Source organism: Oryx dammah, unplaced genomic scaffold (genome assembly GCF_014754425.2).
Source record: "Oryx dammah isolate SB20612 unplaced genomic scaffold, SCBI_Odam_1.1 HiC_scaffold_17, whole genome shotgun sequence".
NCBI classification, from domain to species: domain Eukaryota; kingdom Metazoa; phylum Chordata; class Mammalia; order Artiodactyla; family Bovidae; genus Oryx; species Oryx dammah.
In genome coordinates, this window is record NW_024070201.1 from 56,420,526 (window position 1) to 56,434,960 (window position 14,435).

A 14,435-nucleotide genomic window follows, 5' to 3' on the forward strand; every position below is an offset into this window, starting at 1 on the left:
TTCCCACATTCATTACAATTTATTCCCTCTAATTTCTCCTTTATGTGGTTGTAATGCAAAGGTAGTGTTAGGAACTTTTATGGAAGGTGAAATCCCTAGTCAATAAAAGTGGCATCTAAGAAAATCACTCATGTCTTATGGTATGAGGTGGACCATGAGGTAGGGTTACTTAATCCTGCTAGCTAGCCATTCATCAGTACGTGGTAAAAAGATTTCTTTTGAAACCTTATAATTACCTTAGAAAAATGGAAAGGAATAATAAAGAGGCCAATGCAACTGATAAATAGGCAACACAATCAAAGTCCTAATGACAAAGGGAAAACAAAAATTGTCTATGTTTGTTCTCCCTACAATACATCCTGTGTGCACTTTGATGAATATGGAATTATACCGGTCACAGTGGGAAGAAACTTCAAAGATCATTATTCCATCTCACACTCTTCCAACTAGATTTTGATTTGAAAAACATGATCAACAACTAAAAGGCCTAAAATATGCAGCTGATTGTTAAATGGCTGTTTGCTTAGATGGGACAGTTCCTAAGCCATATGAAATTAAAAGTGCATTTAACCAAATACTTGTAATCAGAAGATAAACAGGCCAAACAAGGCAGGTGAACAAGGACATAAGATTAAGTTGCAGCTCCATGTACTTCCTATCACAGAAAAAATGATTAAAACATGTTCTCATTATCATTAAGAAACCTATAGATTATTCTCAGACTTGGTTCTAGTGCCACTTATCTTGGACTAATTTGAAATACAAATATACAAAATTGACAGTTTATGAAAAGTAGTAGTTTAAGGTGTGTAAGGGAAGATCCCTGGGAGAAGGGCATGCAAACCACTCAGGCACACACGCACGCAAGGGGTAGTCAGTCATGAGACAGAAAAGGAGGCATGATCAAGTTTACATATTTAATATATCAAGTAGCAAGAGACAATATTAGTATTTTATTAATGAACACTATTTAAATAATATTTACAACAGCTTTATCGGCACATATATGTACATTTGTACATCTAAATACGTTTGGAAAGAAAGGTCAGATATATGATTAAAACAATGTCAGACCAAATAAATCCTGGGTCATAATTTTATCACTCCTAAATTCTCAGTTTAAAAAACCAGTAAGGGAAATTTAACTCTATTATTTTCTAAAATGTTCTAATCAACTTGCAGCATAGTAAAACTGAGCTGCCACCACACTGACTCAGGAATTTTAAAGGGAAGCAAATATTTTAGAAATGCAAAACATACCTTTTCTCTTGAAATTTTATATTTGCTTAGAATACAAAAGCACAAAACAAAAGGAATTTCATTTTCTGCTTGCTAAAGGTATTTGAGTACACCAAGTTTTTAAGATGGTCTTCTTTCAGAGTTTAAACAAGTTCCTGAAAGGGTCCTGGCGAAAAACTCTTTTAAAAGCAGACTCCTCGATTTTTTTCCCCTTGATTTCGAAGAGGCTTATCTTAGGTTTCCTTTTGAAATACTTCTTCCAAACTTTCTAACCATGCTCGGCTTTATTTTATGGATATTTCTTTTATAGTCTAGAGAAGAAATAGAGAGATATATAAATATTGTAAAGTATAATTCAAAAAGAATTTTCACCATTCACTAAACTTCACAGCTGGTAATTAATGATTTAAAGTATAACACCAACAAAGGAACATTAATACTTTGGCTTGAAAGTAGAAATAGATTTCTCTATATTATAGACTGAAGTTTTAGTGCAGAGGTAACATATGCCCCGCCCATTCCCCAAAGTCAGCAAGTGAAGTCAGTGAAAAAACTCTCACATTTTACTTCTTTTTGAACTAGGAGAGACTACTTCTATGAGCATAGTTCCCTTTCTTTTGTGCACCATCAAATTTTTTTTTCATTCTTTGGATTACTTCCCTGGACTTTGAAACTTCTGTATTTTTCCAACTTAGAAGTATCACTGGAATCAGCACTTCTTAGTGTGCTGATCCTGATCCCATAGTCCTTTTTCCTTCCACTGCTACCTCACAAATGGGTTCCATTTCTCTATGCCCCTCTTCTGGCTCTTTATCAGTGTTCACAATGATTCTCTACCCAATGTAGTGTTGTTACAACTGGAGGGCACTGACTTCTTTATAGGTCTGACTAATCACTCAGTCATTTTCTTGGTCACATTAGGTTTTAGTTTTAGGGGCACATATTCTTTCAACACTTCTTGATTCTCTCAAGGCTCAGTAAACAGAATTAAGGTCATTTTCACTGATGCTTCCTTTTTTTTTTGTCTTGGTACTATGTTAGTTGGAGAAGTCAGTTGCATAGATTCTAAGGAAGGCAGCCCTGGTTCTCTCTTACTTCTTTAGTAATTCCTAATGTGTATTTGGGAATTTTCACTTGGATATCCTAATGGACATAAACCATTCAGTATGTGTGGGTGTGCTCAGTCACGTCCAACTCTTTGTGACCCCATGGGCTGAAGCACACCAGGCTCCTCTGTCCATGGAATTTTCCAGGCAAGGATACTGAAGTGGGTCGCCTCTTCCTATTCCAGGGAATCTTCTCGACTAGGGGGATGGAACCTGGGTTACCTGCATTAGCAGGTGGATTCTTTACCACTAGCATTACCTGGGAAGCCCACATAAACCACTTGAAGTTGTGTTAGTTGCTCAGTCATGTCTGACTCTTTGCAACCCCATGGACTATAACCTGCCAGGCTCCTCTGCCCATGGGGTTTTCCAGGCAAGAATACTGAAGTGGGTTGCCATTCCCTTTTCCAGGGGATCTTCCTGATCCAGGGACTGAAACTGAGTCTCCTGTAATGCAGGCAGATTCTTTACCGTCTGACTACCAGGGACCTTCACTTTAATACCCTTTTCTAAGGGCTCTGTTATTCTTAAATAAGACATGATTATTTCCCCTTTGGCAAGTACTGTAGTTTAGTATTCTCTCCTACTGTTCTCTCTTCTCTCTTTACGCATAAGATACTTGATGCATTTTATAGTATTCTTAGAAAATAAGCATATTAGGAAACCCAGATCTCTATTATTTGACAATTATCATAAATTTATTATTTAGTTGTAGAATTATGACTTCCTGGAGAATTTTTTTGGGAGACCAAAGGGACTATACATATCTACACCACCTGCATATACACACTATTAAACATTACTAAATATGGCATGCTAAATCAAATAGTCACAGTAAATTTTTCTTTTCAGGACTTCACTGATTTTTAAATTTGCATGAAAGACATTTCCACTGAACTTAAGGAACTTCTTGTGGCCACCACAAGAAGTAATGATTTATCAATGCAGCCTGACAACGCTATTGAGAAATTTTATATTACTCCAATGAAAAAGTGTTGACAAGAAAAAAAGTAATAATAGTTTTCATGTTATTCTCAGTATAATCACTATCTCATGAACTCCCTTTAAAAATTCCAAGTACTATAATTATAAGTTCCTTTAGGGAAGAACCAAATTGAGTCTTAATGATCTCTATATTCATCACAGAACCTAGCACATAGTGAGAATGTAGTAAATAAATACTTCCTAATTGAAGTCTTAGGAACTATAATGTCAGAAAAATGGGTCAGGACACAAAGGCCTAGGAACTGATGGACACTATATACTCTAGTTTCATGAAGATGCTTTGTTACCATGGACTCATGTCACCTCCATAAGCAACTGAGGGGATGTTGTCACCAGATGTGGTTGCAAAGAGTTGGACACAATTGAGCACAACACAAGCACAGTCACTGCCATCAGCATTCTTTTCAACTTGCTAACAGGAGTTAAAATATGATTACAACCAGATAAAGACTTGAATCTCCCAATAACTGCACAAATGAGTCAGAGGCTAAATTACTAAAAATAATAGGCAAAGAGAAAAATTTCAGATACATTTACAGATATAGTTTATCTGTAAACCTATTAAGTAATATAGCTAATTATATCAAATATTAGTTAAATTAATTACCCACCCTTCTGCAATATAAGGCAGTTTCTATAACCAAAAGGGTACAGAATGTAGAGTCAGGAGACCCAGTTCTGAGTTCTGGCTCCATCAAGAAATCTCTTTGTGGTCTTGGGTAAGTGTGTTTTCTATTTTGTGTCTTAAGTTTTCTTATCTATATCAGGGGTAACCACTCACTATGTAATAAAGGTGATGAGTATATAAAAGGAGATTCTTATGAAAGCACTGTAAAAATATGTGAAGTTTATACATGTTAGTTAACCATTTATTAAATATCAGAATAAGAGCTGAGACATACCCATAGTTGGTCTGTTTTCTTGTAAGTGCTTATCACTTGAATTATCTTGATGAACACGCTTGGCAGATCCAGAATTTAACTCAGCAGTTAATGAAGTATTTGATGCAGAGCTTCAGGGGAAAATTTTTTTATTTTAGTAAAGCAATCTTTTGTATCTCTAAGTTCAAATACATATTCTACGTACAATTATGATTAAAGAAAAAGTGAAATACTAAATATTATGTTGTAAAATCCCATAGAAGTGACTGGAGATACTAAGTAAATTTTTGGCCCATAGGAGAATTTGGCTGTGTGTGTTTTAATGTGTATTCAAATCAGAGATTATGATTAGAGGTGTATGTCACAATTCTTTAACAGAACATTTCAGGGTGCTATGTTGAACTGCATGCAAACACCGTTATTCAAAGTGTAGAGATAAGGAGCTCACTCCAAGAGGTGAAACACTAAACTCAGATTATAATACCTCTAATCTGGGGGATATAAACAAGTGAGACTGTTTGGAAACCTTGTTTTTAAATCAAAGCATGATAATAACTGAGTATCTCTCTCTGATTATTGCAATTATACAAAGTGAAATGAAAAGAATATCAGTCTCATGCTATTAACAGATCAAATTTCTATCTTAATCTGAGTTGACAAATTACTGAGCACCTACTGTGGCTTCATGTCACAAAATACACAAGTGAATAGGGCATAAACAACCCATGTCCTGAAAATTTACATAATAGATATATGGTGGGGTGGGGGAAAAATAAGACACATAAAATAATACAAGACAGAGTAAAAAACAGTCTGGCAGGTTTTCAATGCTGTAGGTTCCTGAGTTCAGAAGAAGAAAGAAAAAGGGAAGATTCTGTGGATGGGATGAGTTTAATCTGGGTCCTGAAAAACAGCGATCCAACCCTTCCCAGTCCTATGGAGGTCAAGTTTCAGCAGGCAGCGTTGGAGGTCAAAGTGGAAGATCTCTTTCTACACTAATTCAAATAAGCTAATTTTAGGAAAATTTCTTGCAAGTCAACATATTCTATACCATTTTACAAGTTTATACTAATTTGATTGTTGGATTAACAATTAGAGACTTTTCCTTATGGCAACAACTTGTTCTGGGAATCCTAACCACGTGGGAAAGTGATGTGGGTTTATGTCTGTGGAACAGCAGAATATGGGTTAGTTATATGGTCATTCAAAATAGTCAGAAATGGCAATTTAATATGCTAGTAAAGAAAGATAGGTATAGACTCAGTGAATACTGGGAAAAATAAGTCAGCCTGTGTATCTAAATTTTTTAGAGCCTGTTAGAGAAATGATCACAGTGTTCATAATGGTGATTTACCAACTCTGTTTAATAATGCAAATAATGCCTTCCCAAAATGGTTATAGAGAAGTACCTGCGTTATCAAACTAAATTCAGTTGTAGAAATTTTCTATTCCTAAATGTTACCAAATAAACTAAATTACTATAAATCCATTTTGGATACTAAAGCACACATTTTTGATTTTATATATATATATATATATAAACATACACATTTATAAAATCAAATTCTTTTTTGGTCATTTGGTGATTTTTTATTTCTTCAAGTATAAAGATCAGTGTCATTGGTTACTTTTGATAAAGTTTGTTTTTCCAAACAATTTATGTTAAAGTTGTCTTAATGATTTTATGGTATGATTCTTTACTTTGGCTAGTTCTAGGCCTTTTGTTTTTACTTGAAAATCAGGGTTTTACTTGAGTAAAACTCACATTTCTAGGAATGAAATCAAAGCCTAATAAAATAAGTTATATATTTATATAAAAGTAAAACATTTAAGTATTTTTAGGATTTAGTCAACTAATGAAATATTTGTTATAAATTTCTGTAAGATTTTAGATCATAAGATAAAAAGATCTAAAATTGTTATGGGTACAAATTCAAATTATTTTAAAGACTATCTTGAGAAGAAACCTAAAGAATATTCTAGTTGTGTGCCAAATATATTTCCATAACTATCAATAAAAGATTAGCTCTTTATTTTTGTACATAGGTAGAATATTTCTGCTTAATAAATGTAATGCATCTCATATTCTTTCAGCTGAGATAATTTCTAATTGTAATCACAGACTTTTTTCAAAACCAAAAATGTATGCACATGTGAGACCATTTTGAGTGCCAAGAAAGACAGTGGAACAAACAAAAAACCAAGTAACCAACCAGACATAAAGCAAACAAAACCTCAAATTAATAAATATAATTTATAAGTAAAAATTTACATAGGTATTTTATTTGTATATTTGGCAAATTGATTCAGTTAGTTAAAATAGTCTGTTAGAATGATTAAGAAATGGAAATTATTACATATCTGATATTCTCAATTTAAGTACTACTAAAAAATTCAGTCTGGTAGGTTTTTGGAATATCCAGTGCTTCTGGATGATAATGTTTTGTGTTTTTTTTTTGAAAGAAAAACTGACAAAATAGATAAATAAATAACTATACACATGGAGCCATTCTTTATTTTTAAAAACCATAATGATATATACACACATCTAAATATGTACATAAAATTGCTAAGTGGAAAATACCAGAGTTTATTACTCTCAAGCTCATGTAGGTTTAATAGGGGGAAAGGAAGATTTTTTAAAAAAGTAATTATGTACATTTCTAACATTAATCTCTTTTAACCTTAGTTAATGGCAGGATCTAATTATTGGTACCAGAGGGAATGTACCAGAGCAATTAATAGGCTATGAGAAATCTTACTTTATTTGTCCTTTAATATTATTTCACAATATTAGATGTTTGTGTGGAAGCTCTTTAATTTATCTAAACCCACTCCAAATACACCATTTATATACCTGGATATTTCTTGAAAAATCATTTCATTTTGATAATGTCTATGTTTGCATTTAAGTTATTCTTAGCTATAAACTTTTGTTAGATTTGAGTTAAAACAGCAGGGCATGTTACCAGTGAAGAAAAAGTCAAGTCTCCAGCACTAATTAATGAAAAGAATAACATGACTGACATAATAAAAATTAGTGAGAAGATGGATAAAACAGATGATGGTGGTTAGCTAGGCTCAGTAAATGATTGATTCCTATATATAACAAATTGCACAATTCAAATTAGTGACATAGCAAAATACAAGATTGTAACTGTCATGGATAATCAGAGACATTCAGGAAAAATCAATCCACGAAATTTAAACATAAACATTCCAAGACTCTACTGTATTCTGGAGAAGAAAGAACAGATGTTGGATGCAACTATGAGATCACACTCTATGTGGCACAAATAAATAGGCTATTTGTAAATTTGTTAACACTAGCCCAGATGATAACAGGTCCACAGTGGAAAAAAGGAAACTTAAAAAAAAGAGTTATCTTAAGATTGTATACTCTTCTTTCCATAATCACATACTAAAGAAAAAGAGTTAAAGCAAATCAGATCCATTTTACAATTTAACCACTCACTATATCTTTTCATTGAATTCAGTGTTCTAGGATATAAAGAATATATAATGAACTTCATGTCATATAACAATATATTTAAGATATTTTTCCCTGTCTTTAATTTTTAGCTGCTTTACTGCTATTTACCTGGGTATGTTGCTTTGTATTAATGCCGCCTGCAGTCTGCAGTGCTTCTTGAGCCTATGTTCTCTTATCTTTGGTCAGTTTGGAACATTATTAGCTAGCATCATTTCAAATACTAGTTTTATTTTGTTTATTTTTGTTTTTACATTTTTTTTTCTCATTTTTTTCTGGGACTCAAAATGCATACATGCTAGGTCTGTGTACCATAGATCTCTTTTTTGCTCTTCTCTGTATTTTAATCTTTTTATTCTTTTGTACATTAGTTTGGACATCTTTTTATTAACCTATCTTCTTTAATGAAACCTATCTTTCTTTAATGAAAGTTCACTAAACTTTCTTCTGCCATACCTAATTTGTTAAATTGATTTACTGTGTTGCAATGTCAGTAAATTCTATTTTTCAGCTCTAGAATATCCATTTGATTCCTTTTAATAGAACCCAGTTCTCTGGGAAATTATCATCTGTTTTATTGAACTTAATCACAACTAAATTTAAGTCCCTATCTGATAATTTCAGTATCTTCATTACTGCTTCTCTGTTTTTTTCTCTTGATTTTCAGTCATTTTGTCCTGTCTCCTGGCATATTTGGTAACTTTTGCTTAAGTGGTAAACACTGCATATGAAAAACTGGAGAGGCTGGAGATCATATATTCTTCAGAGATGATAAATTTTCTTCTGGCAAGTGGGCAGAGAAGGAATTCAACTGGCTAGATCTGTTTCAGGTTTTCAAGAACCAGTCTATTTCCAGTTTGCCCTACTCCTACCTAGAGCATAGGCCTTCAAAGATTTCAAATAACACCCTGGGTGTTTAACGGGGCTTCTTCTCATGATGATCCCTAAATGATAATTTTTGTATCCTGGCCCCATGAAAAGATCAAAACCTTGTTTATTACTTTAGCCTTTTGGTAGCCACTTTTAGCTTGGTTTCTTGGTCTTTTATTCCATGGAGTTTAGAAACTGGTGAATATGCTGTAGGCAAAAGTTACACAGGATAATTTTGCTTCCTTAGCTCAGAGAGGTGCTGATAGCACTAGGCTTCCATTTTCTGCTTGACCTCTATATTTGATGCCATGAATTGAGGAGTCTGATGCAAATACTAAATGGAAAAAAGAGGCAGAGAAAGTCCAGTTCTCCACAAGTTGTTTTCCATTTTTCTGGGATCTTAGACTCCTAAGTCCTGGCTGTGTTGGTTGGTCCCCAGGGCTTTCAATCAGCTACTGGTTGAATTTCATTAGCTTTTATAATTGCTCCTGATGGAAAGCCAGGTCTGATATAAGCTACAATGTCATAGCCAGAAACAAAAGTTTATTCACTTATCACATTTTAACCAGATATCAAAATCCATTAAAACATTATAATTTTAGGACTGAAGAAATTCAGTAATGTCTAAAGGGAAAAATACCAAATGAGTAAAAGTTGTCAACAGAAAAAACTTAAAATTAAATAACTTTTTTGAAGGCCAGAAGATGTTTAAATTTATTTTAAATAATCTGAAACATGGAACATCTTATGCAAATATCAAGTGAAATATTTGGGCTTTATCAAGATCTTTGATAATATAAAAGTAGTGCCACATTCAGAGCAACTTATTATATGTATGCTCACATGTGAATTGACAGTCTAATTTTAATAAAAAGAGCTGTAGGAAACAATGTGTAAAGATGATCTTACATACACACAAAGATCAAAACAGTTTATATTTAAATGTACCTTACTAGTTTCCGTTTCCTTCTGGCAGCAGCAGTCATTGCCATGTAGGATGGTTCTACGCTTGGTATAGGCAGAGGATGTTTGGTTGAGATTGAAGAAGGGGCAAGCCTGTATATTAAATAATGAAAAACAGAGTAATTTTGATTTGTACTATGGAGAAAAAATGGGGCATATACTCCCATAATTTGAACAGCACCTTGCATTAACTGATAAAGGAAAACACTGTTCAATACTATAACCTTTCCTTGATTGCCTGAGGTTTTCTTTTCTCTTTTTTTATACCACAGATGGACATCAAGAGATTTCTGCACCCCCACAGCATAGAAAAGTGAAGGTATCATTCTTCCCATAGTTAGAATAACTATGAATATACAGATTAAGTGAGAAGGATATGTTTTTGCTTGGATGACATGTAGTCAACCATACCTTATATTTATGACTATTTCAGAGCAAGCTGAGAGGCTTGTTAATATCAATAGAAACTGTGGTATTTCTTTTAGTGAAGATATTAATGAATAATAATAAACACTTGATAATCCACCATTGATAGTTTGTAACATCTAATGCTGAAGTATGAAGAACAAAATAAATATATCTTAAGGTTTTCTCTAGCCTAATGAGGGCCAATCAACTTAAGCTTCAAAATTAAAGACTTCACAATATTGTGTTAGTGGATTAATATTTAGAATGACAAATGAGATTTAATGAAGGTAAAACACTGACTTTTGTAATCAAGATAGCATACTTCATCTATGAAATAGATCTTAAATACAGCTACAGAGCAAAAAGAAAGCCAATAGTTTAAAGGCTATATAAATAAAGAAGAATTGGCAAATACCCCTTTGTACCTTTGCAAAATGTTGTTTGGTAGGGATTCTTGTTCAGGTAGTTCACTTTCCAAGCTGCTGGTATCTTCACATATAAGAAATGTAGACTTTAAATCCTCCTGTCCATGTTCTTTTCTCATGCTGAGAGGGATATCTACTTCATGCAACGTTTTCAAAGAATTATCACTGTTTATATTTGAGCTGATGGTCTGAAAACTGGTAGTATGTAACGGTTTTAATAAGGTCCCTGTAGATGGATTTTGATAAGTTTTTCTACAATTTTCTGGAGTATACACAATGGGCTGAAGGTCTTTGCTGAGGGAATCATTAAGCTGTGTATTTTCAGACTCTACAGACGTTTGGGTATGTTTTATGTTCAAGGGAGAAGGCATTAATTTTCTTCGGGTTCTTTTTTGTGAAGGAATTTTAAGCAGATTAGATTCACCTGGAGATGTGCCTGTTCAACAAAATTAAAAAGAAGCTCAATAATGTTGCCTAAATAGTTTTCTAATAACCTTATCAGTTAAAAGAAGAAAAAAACCCTAATAATAAGCATATTTTATGTTAAATTAATAAAAATTTAAAAGAAAATAAGTCAGAAAGAAAAAAGATATTGCTAATAATGTCAATAAACTCATTATAAAGCAATTCTAAAACAGAAAAAAGCACTAAATAGCAATATCAATATGAATTTATAAATACAGCTATCTTGAGATACTGGGCAATTATGACAACAAACTCCAGTAAATGTATACATTTCTCTACGGATCAGTACTTGACCTTCTAAGTCCATAAGGTTTTTTTCTATGTCTGTGAACCTGTTTCTGTTCTGGACAGTCAGCAACAAACAACACAATAACAGAAATAAAAAATATGTTAGAGGGAACCAATAGCAGAATCAGTGAGGGTGAAGAACAGATAAGTGAACTGGAAGACAGAAAGATGGAAATAACTAAAGCAGATTAGAATAAAGAAAAAAGAATGAAAAGAAATGAAGACAGTCTTATAGACTCTAGGACAACATTAAGTGGACCAACATTCGAAATACAGGGGTCCCAGAGAAGAAAAGAACAAGAAAGGGTATGAGAACCTATCTGAAGAGATTATAGTAGAAAACTTTCCTAACATGGGAAAGGAAATAGCCATCCAAGTCTAGGAAGCCCAGAGAGTCCCAAGCAGGATATACCCATAGAAAAATATGCTAAGACACATAATACTCAAACTAACAAAAATTAAACACAAAGATTAAAGGCAGCAAGGGCAAAGCAAAAAATAACATACAAGGGAACCCCCATAAGGCTAACAGCTGATCTTTCAGCAGAAACTGCAGGCCAGAAGGGAATGGCAGGATATACTATAAAGTGATAAGAGGAAGAAACTGATAACCAAGATTACTCTACCCAGCAAGGATCTCATTCAGGTTTGATGAAGAAATCAAAAGCTTTACAGATAAAGCAAAAATTAAGAGAATTCAGCATCACCAATCCAGCGTTAACAACAAATGCAAAAGAAACTTCTCTAGATGGGAGACAAAAGAGAAAGAAAAGTCTTATAAAAACAAACCCCAAACAATAAAGGTTTTGGTAACAGGATTGCGTGTGTGTGCTCAGTTGCTTCAGTTGTGTCAGACTCTCTGCAGCCTAATGAGCTACGAAGCCCATCAGGCTCCTCTGTCCCTGGGATTCTCGAGGCAAGAATACTGGAATGAGCTGCCATGCCCTCCTCCAGGGGCTCTTCCCGATCCAGGGACTGAACCTGCATCTCCTGCATCTCCTGTATTGCAGGCTGATTCTTTACCCACTGAGCCATCCTTAACAATAGTTACCTTAAGTGTAAATGGGTTAAATGCTCCAACCAAAAGACACAGACTGGCTGACTGTATACAAAAATAAGACTCTTAAATATGCTGTCTATAAGAGACTCACTTCAGGCCTAGGGACACATACAAACTGAAAGTGAAAGGCTGGAACAAGATATTCCATGCAAATAGAAATCAAAAGAAAGCAGGAGTAGCAATACTTGTATCAGATAAAACAGACTTTAAAATAAACAATGATTACAAGAGACAAGGAAGAACACTACGTAATGATCAAGGCCTCAATCCAAGAAGATATAATGATTATAAATACGTATCGTTTTTTATATTCAACATTCAAGTGATAGTATATATTATTTGTCTTCCTCTGATTTACTTCACTTAGTATATAATTGCAAGGTCCATCCATGTTGCTGCAAATGGCATTACTTCATTCTTTTTTTTATGGCTATACACTCTTATTCTGCGTAACCTCTTGCCACTACTTTCTCAATCACCTGAGTCCCAAATAACTAGATTTTTACTTTTTCCTTGCATTTCCCAACCTTCACCAATCTTGCCTTAGTTAAAACATAATTCTGATCATGCCATTTTCCTGATTAAAAATGTTTAGTAATTTTTAAACAGAAACAAACTATACAAAGATTTTTAGTAGGATAATTCTTGTCCCTTGCTCTAATACTTAGAGACAAATGGTTTTGTTTGAACTTAAGTGTGAACTCCCACAATACTAGAAATGATTAAATATTTAAGCAAATAGAGATTTCTCACTTTTTTTTAGTGTACAAAATAATGACTTGATTACATAAATAATGATAAACTTGATCAGCTTCAGTGAACTTATGCTGCGTTTAATTTTTTTTTTTTTTTCCTTTGCTTATTTCATTCTGGTAAACGTCATGGTGCCTGACACAAAGTAATTCTGCATGAAGTGTGCTGTTAAGGGAAGAAACTATAATGTGTATTTCTCACCATGTTTTCAAATCAGGCAGTAAAATTTCCAATGGATGTCATGTATGTTTTACAATATAACAATAACTTAAATTACACTGAAAGTTGAATGAAATATGTGTATGTAAATATTTCAACAAAACAGTTCAAACTTTCAACCAAGTTAAAAAATACAGTTATAACAATCAGCAAGAGTACATGCATTATTCTTATTACATTAGTTGACAATAGACTGCTGTGGCTAGGTTGACAATTACCCTCTAGGAAATACAATTTAAAAACAGGAAGAAAAATATGATCCCTATTCTACTAAGGAATTTTACTTTTCTGAGAACTAGATAAATGAGATCCAGATCTTAAAATAATTTTCCACTCCCTTTAACATGACATTTGTCAAATTTTCCATTACCAGATATTTTTATACTAATGCTGCAGTGTAAAGACAGTTACTTTTCTCCACTGTGCTGCTACCACCAATTTGGTGGCTATTAATAGCTGGAAGATTAACTTCTTTTCCCAAGAGAGGCAGTAGGGGTATATAGAGGATAGAAAACTATATTGAGGATGGAGAACTGAACTGGAAGTCAGGAGACTTGGATTCTATTTCTGGTTTTACCAACAACTCACTGAGTGACCTTGGGCAATTCACTTGAGCAGTATCGGTATTAATGCCCCCTAGAAAAACAGGGATACTACCTTTCTACGCATAGGGATTTTCTAGGATTAGATAACATCTATAAAATACTTAAGGTTCAAGGAAAGGCCCTAGAATTATAGGCTTCAACTGTTAGCATTATGATATTCACAGGGTAAGCTGTAATTTGCTTTTCAGTATTCCATCAGGTGGTTCAGTGGTAAAGAATCTGCTTGTCAATGCAGGGATGCAGGTTCAATTCCTGGGTTGAGAAGATCCCCTGCAGAAGGAAATGGCAACCCACTCCAGTATTCTTGTAAGAAAAATCCCATGGATTAAGGAGCCTGGTGTGCTATACAGTACATGGGGTTGCAAAGAACTGGACACAACTGAGCACATTCCATCAATACCCAATGCACGATTATCACCAAAAGAATACATTTTAAACAATATTTTGCTTTCAGTTTATCGAATACCCAGTTTATAAAATACCCAGTTTGTCAAGGCTGATGATAAACTGTAAGAGAAACCAAAGGTATTATTAAAGCAGAACATCTAAGTATTATTTGAACACGCAGGCTTCATAACAACATTGTAAAATTCAGAACACACTGGGCCATGAAATCTCAAGGGATAAGGATTATCCAGAGTAACTATTTTTCTTGCCC

The 14,435-nt window shown here is 33.7% G+C and overlaps 1 protein-coding gene across 1 annotated transcript in view; it reads right to left on the bottom strand.

Moving 5' to 3' along the window:
* Window positions 1-905: 905 nt before the first annotated feature.
* Window positions 906-14,435, bottom strand: part of KIF18A (kinesin family member 18A) — an 81,570-nt gene continuing 68,040 nt past the window's right edge. Inside the window, exons 14-17 of the mRNA XM_040257758.1 lie at window positions 10,388-10,823; window positions 9,540-9,647; window positions 4,253-4,362; window positions 906-1,550 (exon numbers count right to left, since the gene is read on the bottom strand). Coding sequence (XP_040113692.1) covers window positions 1,468-1,550; window positions 4,253-4,362; window positions 9,540-9,647; window positions 10,388-10,823 — 737 coding nt within the window. The 3' untranslated portion in view covers window positions 906-1,467. The remainder of the gene's footprint in view (window positions 1,551-4,252; window positions 4,363-9,539; window positions 9,648-10,387; window positions 10,824-14,435) is intronic.